Source organism: Mobula hypostoma, chromosome 8 (genome assembly GCF_963921235.1).
Source record: "Mobula hypostoma chromosome 8, sMobHyp1.1, whole genome shotgun sequence".
Taxonomy (NCBI): Eukaryota; Metazoa; Chordata; class Chondrichthyes; order Myliobatiformes; family Myliobatidae; genus Mobula; species Mobula hypostoma.
This window is the reverse complement of record NC_086104.1, coordinates 99,241,401-99,267,368: the sequence shown is the minus strand read 5'-3', so window position 1 is coordinate 99,267,368 and position 25,968 is coordinate 99,241,401. Positions and strand designations below refer to the sequence as shown.

Below are 25,968 nucleotides of genomic sequence, written 5' to 3'. Positions count from 1 at the left end.
GGCTACAGGACAGAACAAGAGAATCCTGGGCAAGACAAGGAGACTCCAGTACAGGACGAGGGAACTCCAGCACAGGATGAGAACACGAAACCTTGACTTGGTACTCAGGAACAGCCGAGCCTTGGACTTGGAACAACAGGAACCTCGGAACCTTGGATTTGGGACGACAGGAACGCAGAACACAGAACCTTGGTCTTGGGGAGGACAGGAGCACAGAGCCTTGGTCTAGAGCACGGGAACATGGAGCCTTGGACTTGAGAGACAGGAACACAGGGACATGGAACACAGAGCCGGGACCCCTCCTTGGAAACAAGACTTTGGGCCGGGACTCGTACACGGAACACAGAGCCAGGACCCCTGCTTGGGAACAGGACTTGGGGCCAGGGCTCTACACAGACTGCTGAACATGATGAGATGGTTCCTAACATGAGGTAGCGGCAAATGGCCAGACCTACCTAGCGCAGGCGTGGACAGACAGTTCCAACTCAACAATAGACAGTTCCTTATCTTGACACAGTAAGGCTCCGGTCTCGCTCTGGTGGTAGAACTAGATGCATGGTTGCGGGGGCAAGGCTCCAGATGCAAGGGGAAGAGAACAGTCCAGCCTCAGGGTAATGGCAAAGGCGTCCTGACTTACCCCATGGAGGCGAGGACAGGATACTGACAAGATGAACCAACAACCACACTCGAACCTAGGGCCACTTACATTCCCAGCCCCAAGATGAGCATCAGGTGCCTATGATTAAGCCCAACTGAAATAAGGGACAGCCAGAAGATCCGGAGTCCAGAGTTCACAGACCGGACCGTGAACCAGAACGCGGACTTCATGGAACTGACCATGACTGTAACCTTCCCCACCCCACCCCCGCCTTGGGAGCCTACCGGTGACTGAACGGGCTCTCCAGGACTAATGACAACCTGGGCAGGTGGGGGGGGGGATATACAATAGGAGGGAACCCAGGATGGCAAGAGTAAAACGACAGTGTCTGTGTCGCTGGGTCTATGCTTGGCTGGACTGTTCTGTCACAAGGGGGCGAGGCTGGGAGCGGACCCAAATGCGAGGCACAGACACTGAAGTACCTGGAACAGGACTAGGTGTGTCAAGAAAGCAAGGGAAGTGGGGAAGAAAGGACGCTGGACATGACACAGGCCCTGGATGAGACAAGGATTCAGGGCCTGGGCTAGGACTAGGCTAGAGACATGGGAACTGGAAGAGGAACTAGGAACTTGGAACCTGGACCAGGACTCCAAGCCGGAGACTGGACAAGGACCCAGAACCTGGGTCTTGACTCGGGCTCGGACCCCGGAAATAGGCGAGAACATGACGTGGCTACGGGACTGGACATGGCTTGGGTACTTAAAGGCGAGGACATGACAAGGCTTGGGTTCTTTGAGGCGAGGACATGACAAGGCTTGGGTATAGACTCCAAGCCAGAGACTGGGCAAGGACCCAGAACCTGGGTCTTGACTCAGGCTCGGACTCCAGAACTAGGCGAAGACATGACGTAGTCTTGGGAGACAAGACTAGGCGAGGCTACAGGACAGAACAAGAGACTCCTGGGCAAGACAAGGGAACTCCAGCACAGGACGAGAACACGAAGCCTTGACTTGGTACTCAGGAACAGCCGAACCTTGGACTTGGGTCGACAGGAACCTCGGAACCTTGGACTTGGGACGACAGGAACCTCGGAACCTTGGTCTAGAGCACGGGAACATGGAGCCTTGGACTTGAGAGACAGGAACACAGGGATATGGAACACAGAGCCGGGACCCCTCCTTGGGAACAGGACTTGGGGCCAGGACTTGTACACGGAACACAGAGCCAGGACCCCTCCTTGGGAACAGGACTTGGGGCTGGGGCTCTACACAGAATGCTGAACACGACAAGACGGTTCCCAACATTAGGTAGCAGCAAGCAGCCGGACCTACCTAGTGAAGGCGTGGACACAGAGATGGTTCCCAACACTAGGTAGCAGCAAACGGCTGGACCTACCTAGTGCAGGCATGAACACAGAAACAGTTCCAACTCAATGATAGACAGTTCCTTATCTTGACACAGCAAGGCTCCGGTCTCATTCCGGTGGTAGAACTTGACAAGGTTGCAGGCCAGGCTCCAGACACAGGTTGCAGGCAAGGCTTCAGAAGGAAGGAGAAGGGAAGGGAACAGTACAGACTCAGGGTAATGGCAAAGATGGCCTGGCTTACCCAACAGAGGCAAGGACAGGAAGGGACAGACCCAACCACAGGGTAACGGCCTGACTTATCCCACAGAGGCGAGGACGGGATACTGACAAGACAAACCAGCAACCACACTTGAACCCAGGGCCACTTATATTCCCAGCCCCAAGATGAGCATCAGGTGCCTATGATTAAGCCCAGCTGAAACAAGGGACAGCCAGAAGACCCGGAGTTTTCGGACCGGAACGCGGACTTCACGGACCGGACCTTGACAGCTATCCCCTCTTTGCTCAGTCATTGTGGAACCTTGTCTGGTGAAATTCAGACTGAGTTCTTCGGTGCATCATGAGTGAATTCAGTTCTTCAAGATTCTGTATAGTTTGCCTGAGTTTTTGATAGTTTTACCAGTGAATTTCTGTAATAAATCTGATGTTTTGTTTAAAGTGCTGATGTGTCTGTGATTATCGCACATGAGTTCGCTGAGGACCCTGACAATCTGCAGAGCAATCAGCGCATTCTCACACTTAAAATGCAGTGAATCTCTTCCTATACTTCCTTTGCACCCTCTGCAGTGTAGTCACCTCCTTCCCACACTTCCTACACACCCTGCACAGTGCAATAATATCCATACTACACATGTTTTGCAGTGGAATTATCTCCTTCCGACACTTTTTCTGCAGTGCAAGCAACCCCTTCCTCTACAGTGCAATCAGCTCCATCCCACACTTCCTCTGTTGTGAATCACTTCCTTGCTACACTTTGTCAGCACACTCTGCAGTCTAGTCACCTTCTTCCCACATTTCCTCAGCATCCTCTGCACTGTAATCAGCCTTTTCCTACGCTTCCTCTGCAGTGCTATGATTTGTTCCCACTCTTCCTCTGCACCTTCTGCAGCGTATCCACCTCCTTCTTACACTTCCTCACACCCTCCGCAGTGCAATCACCTCCTTGTACACTTCCACAACAGTGCTATCACCTCTTTCCTACACTTTGTTGTGCATCCTCTGCAGTCTCATCACCTCCTTCCAACGCTTCCTACAGCACTCTGTAGTGCAATCAACTCCTTCCCACAGTTGTTCTGCAGTGAATCATCTCATTCCTAAACTTCCTCTGCACCTTCTACAGTGCAATAACCTCCTTCCCCCTTCATCTGCTCACTCTGTAAAAAAATCACTTCCTTTCTACACCTCCTCTGCACCTCTTTAGTGTAATCACCTCCTTCCGATACTTCCTCCACACAATCTGTAGAGGGATCACCTTCTTCCTATGCTTCCTCTGCAGTGCATTGACCTTGTTCCAGACCTCTCTCTGCAGTACAATTACCTCTGTTCTATACTTCTGCCTGCAACCTCTGTAGTGCAGTCACCTCCTTCCTACACTTCCTCTGCAGTGCAATCATCTCTTTCCATCAGTTCCTCTACAATGAAATCACCTCCTTCCTACACTTGCTCTGCACCCTCTGCAGTGCAATCACCTCCTTCCTTCCTACACTTCCTCTGCAGTTTAATCACCTCCTTCCTACACTTCCTCTGCAAGATCTGCAGTGAAATCAGTTCCATTCTATATATCCTCTGTACCCTCTACTTTGTAATCACCTCCTTCCTACACTTCATCTTCACCTGGTACGGTGTACTCACCTCCCTCCCTCATGTCCCCTGCAGTAAATCATCTTCCTAGACTTCTCCATGCACTGCAGTACAAGCACCTCCTTCCTGCACTTCCCCTGTTGAGTATTTAAGTAATATTTGAGTCATCTTGTATATTCATTAGTTGATAAAGCATTCTTGTTCATTTAATTTATTATTTTATTTTATATGTATTGTTACGTACCCCGTAACTGGGTTGCCAAACCAGCAGAAATGGATCACTCAGTTGGAGTCTGGAGTACTAGAACTAAGAAAGTTTTATTAAAGAAACAAGCAACACATTAATCGAAAGGATAATAAATGCAACAATTCAACAATGATAACCACACATGTGCACAGAATTAAGATAACAGCATCAATCAAGCTCTATCGTTGTCTAGGGGTTAAATGACCAATTTCAAAATGACTCAAAGTTCAGTCCAGTTTGTAGTTCAGTTCGCAGTAATCGTTGCCATGGCGGTGGACAACGTGGGGGAAGAGAGACATAGAATAGGAACAACTCATCATTCAGCACAGCTTCACTCACAGACCAGCGGGATGGCTCACAGACCAGCTTTTGGGCAGGTCCTTGGTGATGTCACCTGAGGTCACCGACTGTGACCCCTCCTCCAGATGCGGTCGATCCTCTGCAGTGAACCCGGCACCCAGGCAAGGGCGGACACACACCGGGTTCCCGCTGATCGTACCTTTCCACCCTTGTCGTTGTCTGGGACTTCTCACCCACTCGTGAGAAGCGTACCGCTTCCAGGGTCTCGTTACCTCGGGTGGCGTGTGTGTCTGTCTTAGCGAACCTGTCCCTTTTTATCCCCCTGCTGGGGTATCGCCTGTCCATCACTTCAAACAGTTCAGGGCTCAAAGGGGGGAGCCGCTCCAGACAGCTCTTCCTCCCACATCCCTTCATTACACATCTCCAGACGCTGCTCCATTGTTCCTTATCTCTCCTTCCCCTGAGGGCAGGTGGCAGACCAACTGCTGATGCCACCGATGCTAGCCCAGGCCAGCAAACACCTTAATTTTATGTGTATTCTCGTAACAGTATAAATATGTGAATTGCATATGTTATCATGTACCACATGTTGCATGCATGATTCGCTTCAAAGGAACACAAAGTTAGACCCTCATTTCAGAATTCCAATAACTTACTTTGAACTAGTTTAACATCTTGAAATTATAAAACATAACATTGTCAATGAGGTAGTTATTAAAACAAACCCAAGACTGTCATAGACCATCTGAAGCACAGCTAGATGTTCAAACAAAAAGAAAAATACAGTGAGTATAAAACGCTGACCAGTGACACTCAAGTTTAAAAACAGTGGCAGCACAGCACAGTTCTTCAGAAGGGAAGGCATGATTAAGTTTTTTTTAAAAAGTCAGCAAACAGAGGAATTCACGGATTCATTACCAGTGAGTCCCAGGTGATAATAATAATAAAAAGAAGCTGAAATGGATGGCTACATCAGAAAGATAGACATGTTTGATTACACAACAGATAACTGGGCTTTATATACTGAGCTAATTCAACAACATTTTGAAGCAAATGAAATAGCCAATGGGAAACAAGTGCCAATTTTGCAAAGTGCATTAGGTTTAAAGGCGCAAACATGAGGAAATCTGCAGATGCTGGAATTTCAAGCAACACACATAAAAGTTGCTGGTGAACACAGCAGGCCAGGCAGCATCTCTAGGAAGAGGTACAGTCGACATTTCGGGCTGAGACCCTTCGTCAGGACTAACTGAAAGAAGAACTAGATTTAAAGGCATTCAGTTTGCTTTGAAGTTTGACTGCTCCAACCACACCAGCACAAAGAGCATTGCTGATATGGTGGAAGTAATGCAGTTCCAATGTAATTGAGTTGCCGTGAGGAATGAAACGGAGTCTGAACAAAATTGCAGCATCTAAACAGAAACCAGTGTGGCTGAATAAATTGTGTTAACGTTGTGGCAGGGGCTCACATACACCAAACAAATTCAGATTTAAAGGTGAAACTTGCAGGAAATGCAACATAATAGGTTACTTACAAAGATCACGTCAGGCAGCAAAAATGAATGGACTGCACAGGGCAGAGAAAAAGATAAAAAGTCAAGTTGCAGTTTCAAAAAGAGCATTAATCTGCCTGCTGTTTTAAAAAATCTGATAATGATGAGAGTGATACAGGACTGTGTAGCCTTGAGATGTAAAGTGTGAAAACTAAGAATAGACAAACAATATGGCTTGCACCAGCAGTGAATGGCAAATTAATTAAAATGGAATAAGACACTAATTTGGCTGTTTCAGTCAGTTACTTGTGAAATGTGGCTTGGTTTTAAGTTGGAAGAGAGTCCAAGGTGCTTCAGGAAAGTTGCAAGCAGTTGGCTTTTCTGAGTATAAAGAACCTGTGTACATTAAGGTTATTACATGAACTTCAAGTGGGAGACAAAAAGCTGCTTGTAAAGGTAAATGGAAAGACTAGCTGGACAAATGGAAGGTCAAACAGAAAGGAGATATGAAAACAGGATTCATCAAATGAGGTTGTGGTTAAGGAAAACAACAGGAGAGATCAGATCATAAAGGAAGTAATAGAAAGATTCATAAGAATCTCCAGTGAAGGTACAAAGTACATGTATCATCAAAGTATATATGCAGTATACAACCCTGGGATTCGTCTTCCCACAAACAGCCACCAACCAAAGAAAGAAAACCATGGAACCCATTCAAAGGAAAAACATCAAAAACCCGACAGGCAAAAAAAGAACAGATCGTGCAAATGGCAAACAAAGTGCAAGGAACACAGAATCTAAAACACTAAGCCACAAATCATCATAACAGTCCAGGCATATTCAGTTCAATTCACTTCACTTCAATCTAGCTCAGTGTTGTTTGTTACCTTCAGGTGCAGGGCCAATCCAGCCCTGATCAAAAAACACACAAAATAGCAAAAAAAAAGGAGTAATCAGAAACTAGAAACACATCGTGATGTAAATTACAGAATCCAATACACGAAACATGTTAATTAAACCGTGCCAAGACAAATGACCCTGGCACAATCCTCCGGTAGTGGGAGAGTGAGAGAGATAATTGGAACACCTTACTTCAAGACCAGCAGACAGGAGGGAGAGAGAGACTGTCACATGCAGTCATCTTCCTCCGGCAGCAGTGAATGAGAGAGAGAGAGACTGGTCACCGGCAGGTAGATGGTGCTGAGCACTCACTTGCCTTCTGCTCTCGTCCTTGATGTTTTCAATCTTCCTCGATACTTTAATCGGTGAAATTGGTGAGAAATGGAGTCCATCACAATCTCCAGGCTTCTTGGTCTCAAGGCTGTACACTTCACTCAAAACCTCACCAAACTCCTTTGAAGATAGTGAAGTGCCAGGTCACTCAATCAGTCTGAAAACTCTCCAACAAAATGAAGGTTACAGATGCCAACAGCAGCAGAACCACATTTGAAAAAAAAGGATGTAAAAGAAATGAAGGAGGTAGTTTTGTGAACTGTTTGAAGGATGTCATCCTTGGTTGTGTTGTTCACTGTAACCATCTTCAAGGGGTAAAACTAAATGCACCTTCCCAAGGAAGAGGTAGCTACTGCTGTCAGAACCTCTTCCAGCAACTCCTACAATCACCACTGAAGAGACTCCGGAAACTGAAATTCTTTCACAGCCACAAGTCTCACCTGCCAAGCAGAGTGATGCCCCTTGTCAGCAAAGAAATTCTCCTCAACAATTAAATCTTTAGGCCTGAATGGGACCATTTAAAATTTATTATCCTGTGGATGTCTGTAAATAATAATTATTATATAATATACTGTGTACATAAAGATACATTCTCTATTGAGTTTATAGCTAAGTAGGAAGGAGTGTTGTGTATTTAATATATAAGTAATATTTGAGTAATCTTGCAAATATATTGGTTGATTCAGCATTCTTGTTTGTTTGAATAATTAATTACAGGTTTATATGTATAAATACATGAATTGCGTATGTCATCACACTACCACATAAAGTTATAGCCGCATTCCCAGACTTTTGTCTCTTCCTTTGAATTAGTTTAATGTTTTGATTACACTCTGCACTTCCTCTGAGTGCAATCACCTCCCTTCTACACTTCCTCTGCAGTGAATCACCTCCTTCCTACACTTCCTCTGTAGTGAATCACTTCCTTCCTACACTTCCTCTGTAGTGAATCACCTCCTTCCTACACTTCCTCTATAGTGAATCATCTCCTTCCTACACTTCCTCTGTAGTGAATCACCTTCTTCCTACACTTCCTCTGTAGTGAATCACCTTCTTCCTACACTTCCTCTGTACTGAATCACCTCCTTCCTACACTTCCTCTGTAGTGAATCACCTTCTTGCTACACTTCCTCTGAGTGCAGTCACCTCCCTTCTACACCCCCTCTGCAGTGAATCACCTTCTTCCTAATCTTCCTCTGTAGTGAATCACCTCCTTCCTACACTTCCTCTGTAGTGAATCACCTTCTTCCTACACTTCCTCTATAGTGAATCACCACCTTCCTACACCTCCTCTGTAGTGAATCACCTTCTTCCTACACTTCCTCTGTAGTGAATCACCGCCTTCCTACACTTCCTCTGTAGTGAATCACTTTCTTCCTACACTTCCTCTGTAGTGAATTACCTTCTTCCTACACTTCCTCTGTAGTGAATCACCACCTTCCTACACTTCCCCATGTAGTGAATCACCTTCTTCCTATACTTCCTCTGCAGTGAATCACTTCCTTTCTACACTTCCTCTGTAGTGAATCACCTTCTTCCTACACTTCCTCTGTAGGGAATCACCTCCTTCCTACACTTCCTCTGTAGTGAATTACCTTCTTCCTATACTTCCTCTGCAGTGAATCACTTCCTTTCTACACTTACTCTGTAGTGAATCACCTTCTTCCTACACTTCCTCTGTAGTGAATCACCTCCCTTCTACACTTCCTCTGTAGTGAATCACCTTCTTCCTACACTTCCCCTGCAGTGAATCACCTTCTTCCTACACTTCCTCTGTAGTGAATCACCACCTTCCTACACTTCCTCTGTAGTGAATCACCTTCTTCCTACACTTCCTCTGTAGTGAATCACCGCCTTCCTACACTTCCTCTGTAGTGAATCACCTTCTTCCTACACTTCCTCTGTAGTGAATCACTTCCTTCCTACACTTCCCCATGTAGTGAATCACCTTCTTCCTATACTTCCTCTGCAGTGAATCACTTCCTTTCTACACTTCCTCTGCAGTGAATCACCTTCCTACACTTCCTCTGCAGTGAATCACCTTCTTCCTAATCTTCCTCTGTAGTGAATCACCTCCTTCCTACATTTCCTCTGTAGTGAATCACCTTCTTCCTACACTTCCTCTGTAGTGAATCACCTCCCTTCTACACTTCCTCTCTAGTGAATCACCTTCTTCCTACACTTCCTCTGCAGTGAATCACCTTCTTCCTAATCTTCCTCTGTAGTGAATCACCTCCTTCCTACACTTCCTCTGTATTGAATCACTTTCTTCCTACACTTACTCTGTAGTGAATCACCTTCTTCCTACACTTCCTCTGTAGTGAAGCACCTCCCTTCTACACTTCCTCTGTAGTGAATCACCTTCTTCCTACACTTCCTCTGCAGTGAATCACCTTCTTCCTAATCTTCCTCCTGCATCCTCTGCAGTGCAATCACTTCCTTTCTACACTTCCTCTGCACCCACTACAATCCAATCATCTACTGCCTACACTTCCTCTGCACCTTCTGCACCTCCTTCCTACACTTCTTTCCCATGTGTTGTACAAAGATACTCTGGGGGGATGTAGTTTGTAATCCAGACATTTGTCAGGATATTGTCAGGTCCTGAGTTATATGGAGAGCTACACTTCTTTCCCACGTGTTGTACAAAGATACTCTGGGGGGATGTAGTTTGTAATCCAGACATTTGTCAGGATATTGTCAGGTCCTGAGTTATATGGAGAGGTTGGGTATGCTAGGACTTTATTCCTTGGAGTACTGAAAGTGAGGGATGATCTTACAGAGGTATATAAAATCATGAGGGCATAGATAGTATGAATGTACTATCGGAAGCACGTAAGTGTAGCAGTTAGCACAATCACTTTACAGTGCCAGTGATTTGATTCCCACCACTGTCTGTAAGGAGCTCATGACCACATGGGTTTCCTCCCACAATTCAAAGCCGTATAGTTAGGGTTAGTAAGTTATGGGCATGCTATGCTGTCACCAGGTGCATGGCTACTCTTGTGGGTTGCCTCTTGCTGATTTGATTTGACTCAAAAGATGTGTTTCCCTACAAGTTCCGTAGTGACTTTATTATGTACACCTGCTCGTTAATGCAAATATCTAACCAGCCAATCATGTGGCAGCAACTCGATGCATAAAAGCATGCAGTCATGATCAAGAGGTTCAGTGGTTGTTCAGACCAAAGATCAGAATGGGGAAGAAGTGTCATCTACGTGAATTTGACTGTGGAACGATTGCTGGTGCCAGATGGGGTGGTTTGAGTATCTTGAAAACTGCTGATCTCCTGGGATTTTCACACACAACAGTCTCTAAGGTTTACAGAGAATGATGTGAAAAACAAAAAAAAAAATCCAGTGAGCAGCAGTTCTGTGGGTGAAAATGCCTTGTTAATGGGAGAGGTCAGAAGACAAAGGCCAGACTGGCTCAAACCAATAGGAAGGTTACAGTAACTCAAATAACCACATGTTACAGCAGTGGTGTGTAGATGAATATCTCTGAATGCATAACATGTCGAACTTGAAGTGAATGGGCTACACCAGCAAAAGATGACAATCATACACACAGTGGCTACTTTGTTGGTTACCCCCTGTAATAAAGTGGCAACCAAGTGTATGCTTTGATGTAAATCTAACAAATAAAGCTTATCATTCATTCATCATTTTTTGAATGCACACAGTCTTTTCCCCAGGGTTGGTGATCAAGGAATAGAGGGTAGAGTTTAAATGTGAGGGAGGAGAGATTTAATCAGAACCTGAAAGGCAACTTTTTTTTTCTCCCACACAAAGGATGGAGTTTGTAGAACGAGCTTCCACAGGAAGTGGTTGAGGTCGGTGCATGAGCAATACTTGAAAGACTTTGGGACGGATACATGGATCTGAATCAGGTTTGTTATCACCGACATGTCATGAAATTGGTTGTTTTACGGCAGCAGTATAATGCGATTAATAAACAAATCTGTACGTCACAATGAATATATAGAATAAGTAAGATAGATCTATCTTATTAAAAATCTGAACAAAATAGTGAAGATGAGTTAGTGTTCATAAAGGCAGAGGGAACGAAGCTGTTCTGAAAGCGTTGAGTGACTGTGGAAAGGACAAGTGGGAAATGAGTCAAAGGGACTGGGTTTTATGGGTTCTCGGTCGATATGAATGAACTGGGCGGAAGAGCGGGTTCCGTGCTGTGCGAGTCCAGGACAGCCAGTTCACGCGGGATTCTCTCAGGGCAGACAGCAACCCCTGGTGGAAACCCGCCGCAATTCCACAGAGCTCTCTCCCTGACGTCAGCCCGGGCAGTCTGAGCCCTCGCCTCAACTTCCTTGTTTTTAACACTTCCTGTAGTTGTATGGTAACCCACCGAACACAACTTAACCGGCGACCAGAGGAGGCTAAAGTATGTATACTTTGACTTGCAATTGTGGCGCGCAGGGGTGGCTACGATGGGAGGCAGATTGAGACCTGAAGCGGTGAAATCACCAACATTTGCAGCTAAATGCGTTGTGCTTGCGGATCGTGCAAAAGCAATATAATTATACCTTCTACAGTAGAAAGGAGAGGGTGCATGTTATTTTTTCTAAGTTGAGCTTAACCTTGGTCTTAATAAGAAACCTTTGATTTTTTTCTGTGTGCATTATTGCCGGACTAATACACGTCCGGTTATGCCCGACACTGGGCGTTGGTTAAGTCACTGACTTCCGCACCAGTTACATTGTCTCACGTGGGCCGCGCTGGAGAGCTCTCCCCCGGTCAGACGCTGCTATACTTGCGCGTTTCTCTGATGCTCGTCCGTCTGTCTGCCGATTCCACCTTCTGTTTTAAGTGCAAGAGATCCTGCAGAAGCTGGAAATCCAGAGTAACACACAAAACGCTGGAGAAACTCAGCGGGATTGATGAAGGGGCTCGGCCCAAAATGTCGACATCTATTGGAAAACCTAAAGTTTACATAGATGCTGCCTGACCTGCTGAGTTTCTCCAGCGTGTTGTGTATGTTATTCACCTTCTGTATTACATTCTTCGCCCACTCGCTCAACCTCAGTCATCCCGGTGGGGCTCTTCCGTTGCTCCGTTCCGCTACTACCATCTCAACTCGCTCTTTCCGATTCAGATTCATGTATTTGTCACACGTACATCCAGACGGTGAAACGCATCGTTTGCGTTACCAACCAAGGATGTGTTGAAGGCAGCCAAGTGTCGCCACGCATCCCGGCACAAAGCATCACACACAAAATGCTGGAGGAGCTCAGCAGGCCAAGCAACATCTGTGGGGGAGAAAAGCACACAGCACGTCCACAATGTTCAGCGGAACAACACAGGCAACAGTCACTTCCCTGCAGCTCATCCAGACCCTTACCACCCACCACCCAGCTCAGCATCTCATCTTCCTTTTCACCAAATTTACATTCCCAAGGATAGTACCAGGAGTGGAGGACTTGAGTTTTAAGGACAGCCTTGATTGGCTGGGACTTTATTTTTCCCTGGATTGTAGAAAGCTGAGAGGTGACCTTATAGAAGTTTATACGGTCATGAGGGACATTGTCACGGTCTTTTTCCCCAGGTGTCAGAAAACGCAGAGGAGGCTTGACCCAAAGGCACAGCAGCAGAGAACACAAAATAATAAAACCGGGGGTGGGGGGGGGGCACAAAGCAAGAAAAAACTGTTACTAAACACAGCAGGTAACAAGGTAACAAGATAAACTTTAGGCAGGGAGTAACTGATTCAATAAGTAACCATGGACTGTGGGTGAGAACTGGGGTTAAATGGGCTGCAGGTGATGAGTTGCAAGGGAAGCCTGCTAGCTGGGTGGAAACTCAAAGGTGTCTGCATGTGCAGGCTGGAAGATGTCATCCAGAGCAGGCGAGTTTACAGTGGGAGGGTATAGGTTTAATATGAGAGGGAACATTTTGAAAGGAATGTGAGGGGCATCTTTTTCCACACAGAGGATGGTGGGTATATGGTACAAGTTCCCCTACCTTGTTTGTTAGTGGGTTTAATTATTTAGAGACGCAGTGCAGAACGGACCCCTCCAGCCCACCAAGCCACTCCACCCTGCAACCCACCAAATTCAACCATAGCCTAATCCCAGGACAATTTACGATGACCAATTGACCTACTTTGGTACGTCCTTGGACTGTGGGAGGAAACCGGAGCACCCGGAGGAAACCCGCGCGATCACGGGGAGAATGTACAAACTCCTGACGGACAGCAGTGGGAATTGAACCTGGATCGCTGGTACTGTAAAGCGTTGTGCTAACCACTGTGCTACTGTGCCAGCTCTCGCAATACTTACATGTAAACAGGTGAGTGAGTTCTTCTGTCTTCAAGCTGCATTTCTTAACGCATGAGCAGATGATGCGGCTTTGCATTACAGAGGATTGCAGATGGTTCTGCAGGAATGCGACATCGCCAGCACCTGTGGTTGCTGGTTAGTATGATGGATTTGAGATGTTCAGTACAGACATGGTGGGCCAAAGGGCCTGTTTGTCTGCTGTAAGATTCTCTAACTCCAACTGAGTGACAGGTTTAGTGCTGCTGAATCTGCCTGTTTAGAACACTCCGGCCACTGTACTTCCTATACCTAATAAAGTGGCCACTGAGTGTACGTTCATGGTCTTCCGCTGCTGCAGCCCATCCACTTCGAGGTTCAACGTGCTGTGCGTTCAGAGATGTTCTTCTGCACACCACTGTTGTAGCGCGTGGTTATTTAAGTTACTGTTGCCTTCCTGTCAGGTTAAACCAGTCTGGCCTTTCTCCTCTGACCTCGCTCATTAACAAGGCGTTTTCACCCTCAGAACTGCCGCTCACTGGATTTTTTTTTTGTACTTCGCACCGTTCTCTGTAAACTCTAGAGTCTGTTGTGCATGAAAATCCCAGGAGATCAGCAGTATCTGAGATACTCAAACCACTCTGCTCTGGCATTTCTTCCCCATTCTGATGTTTGGTCTGAACATCAACTAAACCTCTTGACCATGCCTGCAAGATTTTGTGCATGGAGTTGCTGGCACACGATTGACTGATGAGATATTTACATTAACAAGCATGTGTACCTAATAAAGTGATCACTGAGTATAGAACCGCACAGCACAGTTCAGGCCCTTCTGCCTACATGTTTTGCCGACCTTTTAACCCACACCAAGATCAATGTAACCATTCCCTCCTATATAGCGCTCCATCTATCTATCATCCATGTGCCAATCTAAGAGTCCCTTGAACGTCCCTAATGTATCAGCCTCTATCACCACCCTGGCAACAAGTTCCACACACTCACCACCTTCGACATCCCCATATACTTTCCTTCAATCACCTTAAAATTATGCCCTCTTGTATTAACTATTTCCACCCTGGGAAAAGATGTTGGCTGCCCTCTTATTACCTTTTATGCCTCTATGAAGTCATCTCTTATCTTTCTTCATTCTGAGGAGAAAAGCTCAACCTTTCCTCATAAGATATGTTCTCTAGTCCAGGCAGCACCTTAGTGAATCTCCCTTGAACCCACTCTAAAGCTTCTACATTCTTCTTATAATGAGGAAACTAGAACCAAACACAATACTCCTGTGTGGTCTAACCAGGGTTTTATAGAGCTGCAACATTATCTCATGACTTTTGAACTCAATCTTCCATCTAATGAAGGCCAACACAGCATACGCCTTCATAACCACCCTATCATCATGCACAGCAACCTTGAGGGATCTAAGCATGTGGACCCCAAGATACTTCAACAGAAGTTTAAAGCTGAGGATGGGCTTTATGTAGAAATGTCCCTGAAGTTGTTTGTCTGTGTCACTGAAACTGACACTGTTCAGAAAAAAAACTCTTAGAAAGCAATCATTACATTCCTTTACAAAGGACGTGTCCAAACAAAACCAGCAGCATAATTTTCTCCATAAGATTCCTGTGAGCTGACTAACTTCCTCTTCTCCATAAGATTCCTGTGACAGCTATAAGACCTGACTACCTTGCTGAAGATTTAGAACACTGATCCACAGATCAGATGGACTGGGGGGTGGGGATCTGAATTGGTGTCCATTCTCTGCTTCTGGGTACCTATTTACTTGACGACCTTTCCCTTCTCAAGACGACAACATGAGGGAAAATAGAAGTACATTTTATTTAGCATTGCGTTAAATTCCATGTCGTCAAGAGTTTGAGGAGACTTGGTATGTCACCAAAGACTCTTTCAAATTTCTGCAGGTGTCCGGTGGAGCTCATTCCGACTGGTTGCATCACAGCCCAGTGTGGAAGGTCCAGTGCACAGATCCAGAAGAGGCTGCAGAGCATTGTAGACTCAGCCAGATCCATCATGGACACAACCCTCCCCACCAACAGTTCCTCAACAAAGCAGCGTCTACCATAAAGGACCCTCACTACCTGAGATATACCCTCAGCTCATTACTACTATCAGGGAGGAGGTACAGGATGCTGAAGACACACTAACAATTCAGGAACAGCTTCTTCCCCTCTGCCGTTAGATATCTGAATGGTCCATGAACACTTCTTCTCCAAGGATTGTCCCTTTGTTGTGGTGGAAAGGCTTGTCGGTTCCTGAGATCTCAAGAGCGATGCTGTCTGGCAGTTAGCCCCTGGCAAGCCCACCCATGGCGGTAAGGTCAAGGAGCAGGCTCCAGACAGAGTGATCCAACCAAGACTTCAGCGGTGGAGCTGGTGAGAGATGATGACACATCACAACAGCAGTGAATGCGGAGGAATGCTGCAGTCCATCATCCTGCTTTCATTGCCACAGGATCCTCACTCCAGTCTGTGAAGGACTGTGTGGTGACCGCCCATGCATCAGCCTCCCCACATTAAACAAGATCATGAACAGATGTTTTCCGTTAAGGAAATGACCCTTTATGAGAACATTATACTCACCCTGAGTGATCACGCCGCTACTATGGTTACCTTATTATTCTTCTTTTGCATTGTTTATTTATTTATTTATTTTGTAATTGATAGTACATTTTACTGCAGCAAAACAACAAGTCAGACAGTAGGAAGAAACCTGGTTCTGATTATGACACTCTTCTCAAGTGTCATGTAGTGATTCCATTGAGGGGAGTGTGTGTGTGTAAGAGAGAGATTTTGGAGACAACCTCACTGTTACCTACATGATCCTATTCCCAATCTAACCTGTTAACTGTTTTTCCTTTTGCCTAACCTGTTGACTGTTCCTTGCACTCGCTGCTTTCATTTAATGTTGACAGTATCTGGTTTTGAAATACTTCTCTCCTCTGCTCCTCATTAACCTACACTTTGACTTTGTAGTTCTTGTTGAGTCATGGAGCGTCCAGTATGGATACAGGCCCTTTGTCCCAATGAGTCTATACTAACCATGGTCCTAATTCCTTTGTTTGGCCCATATCCCTCGAAAGCCCACCCCTTCATGCATCTTTAAAGTTGCTTCTTAAATGATACTGGTGTGCCTGCCTCAAACATTTCCTCTAGGAGCTCGTTCCATATATTCCCCACTCTCTATGTGAAAAAGTTAACCCCAGGGCCCTCTTAAACATTTCTCTTCTCACCCTAAATCTATACAGCTTATATTTGGTTTCCATTAACTTGGGGAAAAGACTGTCACCGCCCATCTTACCTACCTCTCTCATAACTTTAAGCATTTCAGGTATTTCTATAAGGTTGTCTTCTGTTCTTGTGTGCTGCATTAGCTTCAATTAATATCTGTTCTTCCTTAGAACCCCAGAAGGCTAAGGAAATTTGATGTCCCTAAAGACCTTACCCATTTTTACAGATGAACCACAGATACTATTCTATCTGGATGCATTATAGCTTGGTTTGGTTTTAGTATTGGTGTTGGTATTGCTATTGCTATGGGAGTTGATATTGGTTTGGTCACATGTACCATAGTCGAAGTAAAATTTATTATTGAAGTACATTTCTGTCTCCATATATTACCTTGAGGTTCATATTCTTACAGGCATTTGCTGGAAAATAAAAGAATACAATAATATATATATTATATAACTATATATAAGTGTAACACCCTGGGAAAGGTTTCGCTGCTAATGTAATAGTCGTTCTGTAGAAGCAGTGTTTGGGTTATGGTTAGAGATAACATACTTCGGAATGTGAGCTGGGTCCCTTGTTTGGCGGGAGATGAAGAGGAAAATGGCTGGAGAGAATCAGTTGTAGGATTCGACCCGGTGGGGCACCGTGATTCAATCGAGCAAGGTGCCGCATTTGTCCAGGGATCAGTGAATATGACTTTCAGAAGAGTTGAGCTCCAACTTGTGCACATTTGGGTGTTTAATTATAATGGTCACTTTTTGTTTTTTCTCTTTCTTTTCTTTACTAACTCTTTAGTTAAGAGTCGTAAATATAATGCCTTTAATCATATGTCGTGTGCTGTCTGTTATTTCTTGGCACTGAGTCGTAACAGGGTTGCAAATTACACAGCATCCACACACACCAGGGTTTGGGCTGAGAGAGGAGTCCCAATCTCACGGGTTTGGTGGGACCGGAGTGTGTATTCCTTAAACTTAGGCAGCCAAGGAAACCAGAGGGGGTTGCATAAGCAAAGACTGGTAAATAACCAATGAGTAAAAGAAGACAAATTCTGAAAATAAACAAAATGCCCAGAACATGAGTTGTAGAGTCTTTGAAAATGAATCTTTACATTGTAGAATCAGTTCAGAGTTATGGTGAGTGAAATTACCCACGTCAATTCAAGAGCCTAATAGTTAAGGTGTAATAACGGTTCCTGAACCTGATGGTGTGGAACCGAATGCTCTTGTACCTCTTGCACAACAGTAGTAGCGAGAAGAGCTCATGGTCTGAATGGTGGGTGTCGTTAATGATGGATGCTGCTTCCTTGAGGCAGCACTCTATGTGAATGTGCTCAATGGTGGGGAGCACTTTGCCTGTAATGGACAGAGAGCTGTATTCCTCAGATGTTCTTGTTCATGGGCGTTGCTGTTTTATACCAGGCCATGATGCAACCAGTTAGAATACTTTCCCCTATGCATCTATGGAGATATGTCAAAGTATTAGATGACATGTCAAGATACAGTGAAAAGCTTGTCTTGCATACTGTTCATACAGATCAAATGATTACACAGTGCATTGAGGTAGAACAAGGGAAAGAGTAGAACAATTATAAATAGAAGTACTGAGTGGATCTGTAGGGAGCAACTTGCAGTAAGTTGCAATGCTCTGTGCCATCTTGGTAGCTATCTGACCGAAAGACTACAAGAAATTGCAGTGTTCTACGTGCAGCCCAGTCCATAACATACACCAACCTCTTTCCATTTACTCTGTCTGCACTTCCCGCTGCCTTGGGAAAGCAGTCTACGGAATCAAAGATCCCCCCTGGACATTTTTCTCCTCTCGCTGGGCTATAGATACAAATGACTGAAAGTAAGTACCACCAGACTCAGTGACAACCTTTATCCTGCTTGTTGCTGGACTCTTGTCTACACTGAAAGATGAACATTTGATCTCCATACATACCTTGTTCTGGCATTGCACCTTGTTCATCTGCCTGCTCTGCACTTTCCGCTGTATTCTGGTTTCACCTGTGCCCTCCAGTAAATCTTCTTATTCTGTCTTCTTTCTCCTTCCATTCCCGTGCCGATGCAGGGCTTCAGCCTGAGGCACTAACTGTTTATTCCCCTCCATAGACACTGCCTGGTCAGCATTTTGTGTAAGTTGCTGTGGATTTCCAGCATCTGTAGAGTATCTTGTGACTATCTTCTGCCTTCTGGTTCCATATTACAAACTCAAAATAATTATTTATGACATCATCCGTCTGGATAGTAGGCAAACCAAATTTTTCTCACTATGTCAGTACATGTGACAACAACAAATCAAACCAATTCTAGATCGAAATAATGTAATTGAAGGCTACTTAACCCATCAAATCTATGTCCATGAGGTATATTCGTCTGCTCTTACCCCATAGCTCCATTTTCCTTTTCTGATGTGCATCCAATATACTATATAACACACTACTGAATAAAAAACTTTCCTTACGTTCCTCTTAGCCTTTTCATCTTATTTTTCTATCCTTCAGCTGTTGAACTATCTAGTTGCTCCTCAAGTACTGAAGCAATTCCATCCAAGTCTTGACCTCTTGCAACACTTTCTCCTTGTTCCTTCACTGATCTAAACCCAATTCAAATTCATCGGACAGGGAGGCAGCACAGTAGCACAGCGGTTAGCGTAGCGCTGTCACAGTGCCAGTGATTCCCGCTGCTGCCTGTCAGGAGCTTGTACGTTCTCCCGTGACTGCGTAGGTTTCCTCCGAGTGCTCCAACGGGTTAGAGTTAGTGAGTTGTGTGCATGGTATGTTGGTGCCGGAAGTACAGCAGGCTGCCCAGCACGTTCGTCACTGATTTGGTTTGATGCAAATGATGCATTCCACAGTATATTTTGATGTTCACATGATAAATAAGGTGAGTCTTTCATCTTTAAATTTATTAGCTTTATTTGTCACAGGTATATCGAAACATCAAACTCTACAGTGAAATGCCTCATTTGTGTCAAAACCAAAACAGTCCAAGTGTCGCCACACTTCCAGTGCCAATGTAGCATGCCCACAACTCACTAGCCCAGTGCTGTATGTCCTTTCGGAATATGGGAGGAAACCGGAGCACCTGGAGGAAACCCGTGCAGTCACTGGGAGAACGTGCAAACTTCTTACGGACAGTGGTGGGAACTGAACCTCAGCTAGTGATCACAGATTCTGTAAAGCAACTGACTAACTGCTACACTGCAGTGCTGCCCATCAAGCTAATATTTAATATCTTCCAAATTAGATGCAGGCAGTACTGTTGTTGCAAAGCAATTCATCATAGTCTTCAACACATTAACGAGAGTGTTTGAATCTGTTTAGGTGAGAATGAATATTGACCATGAGATCGGTCTCCTGATCGAAGAGATTCGTCGCCTTGGATCTCCAGGTCGGTGACTTCATGAGCCATTTAGATACTGAATCGAAAATTCTTTATGTTCTCTGATTTTTATTTGTTGTGAAGCAGGTGGAACCATTGCTGAGCATCACATTGCAGCTTCAATAGTTGGGCTGAATAGTGGGCTGGGACAGGGTAGAGGGCAGTAACATCTCTCAGGAGGATGAACAATTTGGGACAGCCACGGTAGTGTAGTGGAATGCTTTAGAGTGGCAGCAAAGGAAACTGAAGTGTTCTGAGGCAATAAAAATATAGAGCGAATATGAAAATGAGAGTTTGAATGATTAGGACAGATGTCGCCGAGACTTGAGGACCTGAGTTATCGGGAAGGGTTAAATGGTTAATTGATGGAATGGCAGAATAGACTTGATGGACCAAATGGCCTAATTCTGCTTCTTTGTCTTATGGTCTTATGTGGTTTGAACTTTATTCCCTGGAATGTAAAAGATTGAAGGAAGATTTGATAGGGGTATACAAAATTATGAGGAGTATAGTCAGGGTAAATACAAGCTGTCTTTTTCCACTGAGGCTGGGTGAAAATACAGCGAGAGGTCATAGGTTAAGGTTGAAAGGTGAAATGGTTAAGGGGAACACGAAGGGGAATTTCTACAGTCACACGGTACTACGAGTGTGAAACAAACTTCCAGTGGAAGTAGTGGATATGGGTTTGATCATTCGGACCATAAGATAAAGAAATGGAAATAGGCTGTTCAGCCCATCAAGAGAAGTTTGGATAGATACATGGATGGGAGGGGTATGGAGAGCTGGGTGCTGGGCCATGGGACTAACATTGACATGTACTAGATGGGCTGAAGGGCCTGTTTATTTGCTGTTTCTGATTCTATGAAAATAAACCTGATTCCAATTCTGGTTCTGATTCACTTTCTCTGTATTGTACCCAGGACCAGATGGTAAAATCAGAGTCAAGTTCGGAGTGCTGTTCACTGATGACAGATGTGCCAATCTATTCGAGGCTCTGGTGGGGACTCTGAAAGCGGCCAAGAAGAAGAAGAAGATCAGCTTCACTGAAGAGCTGCTATTACAAGGGGTTCATGACAATGTTGACATTGTTTTAGAAGTGGACTGATGGCTCCTGAGTGCGGTAGCAGCATTGGTGACGTCATTGTAACCAGTCCTCAGGAAACACGGGGTAGATAGTTTTTTATATGCATTTTGTAACAAGACTGAAATGTTGAATTGTTTGAAACTTAAAAAACCACCCAATAAAGTCAACGTCCAAGCTGAGTTCATTGGCATCTGCACAAGAACACATATGCACAGGAGCAGTGAAAACCTGACTTGCAGCAGCCTCTCAGGCGCAGAGCATCAAATAAAGGTTATCTTAGCTTTCTTTATTTGTCACATGTACGTCAAAACATACAGTGAAGTGCATCATTTGTGTCAACGACCAGCACAGTCCGAGGATTTGATGGGGACAGCCCACAGGTGTCTTCAGGCTTCAAGCTCAAGTTCAAATTTATTGTCATTCAAGTGGATACACACATACCTCCAAATGCCGGCACCAACATAGTGTGCACATAACTCACAAACCCATATGTCTGGAATGTGGGAGGAAACCAGAGCACCTGGAGGAGAGCCACGCTGTCACGGGGAGAACGTACAAACTCCTTGCAGACAGCAGCAGGAATTGAACCCTGATCGCTGGTGGCTGGCTCTAAACCATTACGCTGCTGTGCAGCATCCTCAATAAAAAAACATAAATTAACGTAAATTATACACAACTTTTACAAGAAAGAACAGAATTCAAATTTTAAAAAATGAAATCTATTTTCGTGCAAAGTGATCAGTAATCTCACTGTTAGAGTTCAAAGTACAAAGTAAATGTTATTATCAAAGTACATGTACGTCACCATACACAACCCTGGGCTTCATTTTCCTGTGCACTCACCCAGCAAATAAAACATGAGGTAATGATAAGGAGCCCTTAAAGCGAGATCATTGGTTGTGGGAACTTCTCAATGGATGGACAAGTGAGTGTAGTTATCCCCTTTGTTCTCAAGTCGAATGGTTGTGAGGTAGTAACCGCTCTCGAACCTGTTGGTACAAGTCATGAGGCTTTTGTATCTTCTTCCTTATGGCAGCAGCGAGAAAAAATCATGACCTGGGTGCTGGCGATCTCTGATGATGGTTGTGCTGGTTGGTTCAAGAACCAAATAGTTGAGGGGAAGTAGGGGTTCCTGAACCTGGTGGTGTGGGACTTCAAGCTTCTGTTCCTCATGCCCAATGGGAGCTGTGAGCTGTGCATTGCCTGGATGGTGGGGATCTTTGTTAATGGATGTTGCCTCTTGAGGTACTGCATCCCATTGATACTATCAATGAAGTGGGGAGGGATATGCCAATGATGTATTTGGTGGTAGATACTACCGATGGCAGACACCGATGCCTGTGATGTATTGGGCAGAGTTCACGACCCTCTACAGCTTCTTACTTTTCTGCACATACTGAAGATTGTGTTTATTTTGAGTTTTCTTTCAAGTCTCACTCCCAGTCTTGCAATGCTTCATATTGATACCCACCCATCTAATTGGGAGGGGTATAGTAAAGGGTACATGCAAACAAGCCTTTTCCACTGAGGTTGGATGAGACTAGAACTAGAGGCCATAGGTTAAGGATGAAAGGTAAGTGTGGAACAAGCTGTTGACAGAAGTGATGGAGGCTGGTTCGATTTCAACATTGAGGAGAAGTTTGGATAGGTACATGGATGGGAGGGCTATGGTCCAGGTGCAGGTGGATAGGACTAGATGGGCCAAAGGGCCTATTACTGTGCTGTAAGGTCCTACAACTCTGCCCTGGTTTCTACGTCCTTGCTTTTCAAGTTCATTTGTTTAGCAATGTTTTAGAGCCATCAGGATAATTACACAGATAGGAGAGCTTTAGGGGGCAGTGGGTCAAATGTAGACAAAAGGGATGAACTCACTGGGTAACACAGTCGACTGGGATAACTTGAGCTATATCCATGTTTTATGACACGAAGTATTCCTTTCTATTCCTCAGTTGTACTGTTTCTAAATGTAGTCACTTAAGAGGTTGTGTCTAACAATAGCCTCATTTTATTTTTAACATTCTGCTTCTCAAGCTGGTAAGACAGTGGCGCGTGCGAATGCAGCGGCCTCTCGGGGGCCAACCAAAGGTGCTTTTCACTTTGCAAAATGTGTTTTTTATGATCCAAGGCTAGTTCTACTCCAAGAGCTTCGGGTACTGCAGGGCTACTGCATCAGTGAGCTGCTCTGCTCGTTGGTCAGAGTACCTGGACTGGAGCCGCTCGAAGTGTCAAAGGAGCCGGTCGGAATATCAGAGGAGCCCGCCAGTATGTCGGAGGAGTGGGTCTGGGTTCAGAGGAGCTAACCTGGTTGCAAACCATGCTGCTGCCAGCTACTCAGAAGCTTCAGAGCTGGTGCAGTATATACATGGGAGGCTGTCTTGGACATTTCACTTTGCGATCACAACACTCTGTTGGACTGTGATAATGTAAGTTGCCGCAGGTCTGTTACCCCTGTCTGGTGGTGGGATAGTCGATGTGGGAGCTGTGTGGCCTCAGTTGTAGCGAAAATTAGGCCCCAAGCCTCGGACTTGCCTGCTGCTACAGACCAGGTGAGAAACAAGGAAACGCTGCAGCGTGGTTGAGCTCGGCTGGGGTCTGGCCTCTCCTGTCAGTGGTGCCCTCTTGTGTTTGAGTGGGGGATTAACAGACTGGATTGTGTGCATCTGTACACTGCCAGGGGTCTGGACTCTATATGTTTTTTTTTGAGCGAATATGCTTCTTTGCTCAATAGTTTGAATTATATTTGTCACCTATTTTTCAATATTTGCTTGTTATTTTAAATGTTTTGCATCTTGGCCCCAGAGAATGCTGTCTTGTTCAGCTGTATGGTTTGAATGACAATTAAACGTGAGTTAATTTGAAGCCCATCAGTGATCCTGGGTCATAGGCTGCCAACAGCAGCTCACCAGAGTCCACTGTCCTCCGCCAAGCTTTCAAGTTGTCCCCTGGTGTAGCTTGTCTTTGAAGACCCTTCCTCTCTCGGGGATGAGGTCTTTGGCGTTTCGGTGGCTCCGTGTTTATAGGCGATGGGGTTGTTAGCCCCGCACCCATCCTTCATCCTTTTTTAGCCGAGTGTGGGACCATCCATGGCAGAGCCGCTTTGAACTAAATGATATGAAAATTCCCCCCGACCGCATAGCTAGCAATCTCAATCCAGAAGCGACTTGTGGTATGCAAAGTCTGTGGAGATAAACAGTTGTGTAGGAATTCAAGTTCTAAACCTTGCTATTAATCATCCTGGAGCTAAAGGTATGTATCCGAGTGGCTGTGGGAGATGAGTTGTAGGCTTGGAATGCAGAGGGCTGGCATCACAACGAGGCAGTGTTCCATCATTGAATAAACATGTTCACAATGTCTGCCTGAAGAACCTATCTCTAGAAATGTAATAGAAACATAGAAATAAATTGAAGGGATTGAAGGCAGATAAATCCCCAGGGCCAGATGGTCTGCATCCCAGAGTGCTTAAGAAAGTAGCCCAAGAAACAGTGGATGCATTAGTGATAATTTTTCAAAACTGTTTAGATTCTGGACTAGTTCCTGAGGATTGGAGGGTGGCTAATGTAACCCCGCTTATTAAAAAAGGAGGGAGAGAGAAACTGGGGAATTATAGACCGGTTAGCCTGACATTGGTGGTGGGGAAAATGCTAGAGTCTGTTATCAAAGATGTGATAACAGCACATTTGGAAAACGGTGAAATCATCGGACAAAGTCAGCATGGATTTGTGAAAGGAAAATCATGTCTGACGAATCTCATAGAATTTTTTGAGGATGTAACTAGTAGAGTGGATAGGGGAGAACCAGCGTATGTGGTATATTTGGATTTTCAAAGATAATGAATATACAGAGGTCAGAAATCTGATATGTATAATTCAGAATCACTGAAATTTCGATTACATGACATTACAGCACAGTATTGCAGAAGGGCCCATGGTGTTGTGCTGATCTTTTAACTTTCAAGATCAATCTAACCCTTTCGTGCCATGTAGCCCTCCATTTTTCTATCATCCATGTGCCAGCTAAGAGTTTCTTAAATGCCCCTAATGTATCTGCCTCCTACATCATCCCGGCAATGCATTCTACATACCGACCACTCTGTGTAAAGAACTTACCTCCAACATTTCCCCCTATTCTTTCCTCTGATCTCTTTAAAATTATGTCCTCTTGTATTAGCCATTTCTGTCCTGGTCTTTTGAAGCAGCAATGCACCTCATGGCCACTTTATTGGGTACAGGAATGGAACCTGGTGTGGTCTTGTGCTGCTGTAGCCCATCCACTTCAAGATTCAACATTTTGTGCAATTAAAGATGTTCTTCTGTACACCATTGTTGTAATGTGTGGTTATTTCAGTTACTGTCACCTTCCTGTCAGCTTAACTAGTACAGCCATTCTCCTCCGAACTCTCTTATTTACAAACTATTTTCTTCCACAGAACTGCTGCTCACAGGATTTTTTTTCCGCTGTAAACTAGAGACTTGTGTGTGAAAATCCCATGAGATCAAACCACCTCATCTGGCACCAACAATCATTTCATGGTCAATGTCACTTACATTCGATTTGTTCCCCATTCTGATGTTTGGTCTGAACAACACTGAATCTCTTGATCATGTCTACATGCTTTTATGCATTGGGTTGCTGCCACATGATTAGAAATTTGCACTAACGAGCAGGTGTACTGGTCAGCATAACACTTTACGGTACCAGCAACATGGGTTCAATCCCTGCCACTGTCTGTAAGTAACACAAACAACAGGAATTCTGCAGATGCTGGAAATTCAAGCAACACACATCAAAGTTGCTGGTGAACGCAGCAGGCCAGGCAGCATCTCTAGGAAGAGGTACAGTCGACGTTTCAGGCCGAGACCCTTCGTCAGGACTAACTGAAGGAAGAGCTAGTAAGAGATTTGAAAGTGGGAGGGGGAGGGGGAGATCCAAAATGATAGGAGAA

The 25,968-nt window shown here is 44.9% G+C and overlaps 1 protein-coding gene across 2 annotated transcripts; it reads left to right on the top strand.

Moving 5' to 3' along the window:
- Positions 1-11,297: 11,297 nt before the first annotated feature.
- abracl (ABRA C-terminal like) lies at positions 11,298-21,205 on the top strand. Of its 2 annotated transcripts, none has more exons than XM_063056443.1 (3): positions 11,298-11,435; positions 19,885-19,951; positions 20,863-21,205. In XM_063056443.1, the coding sequence occupies exons 1-3, from the start codon at positions 11,388-11,390 to the stop codon at positions 21,045-21,047; spliced, it is 300 nt and encodes a 99-aa protein (XP_062912513.1). In that variant the 5' UTR covers positions 11,298-11,387; the 3' UTR covers positions 21,048-21,205. The 2 variants fall into 2 exon arrangements, with proteins under 2 accessions (XP_062912513.1, XP_062912511.1); XM_063056441.1 differs by lacking the exon at positions 11,298-11,435 and adding an exon at positions 15,244-15,933.
- Positions 21,206-25,968: the final 4,763 nt, after the last annotated feature.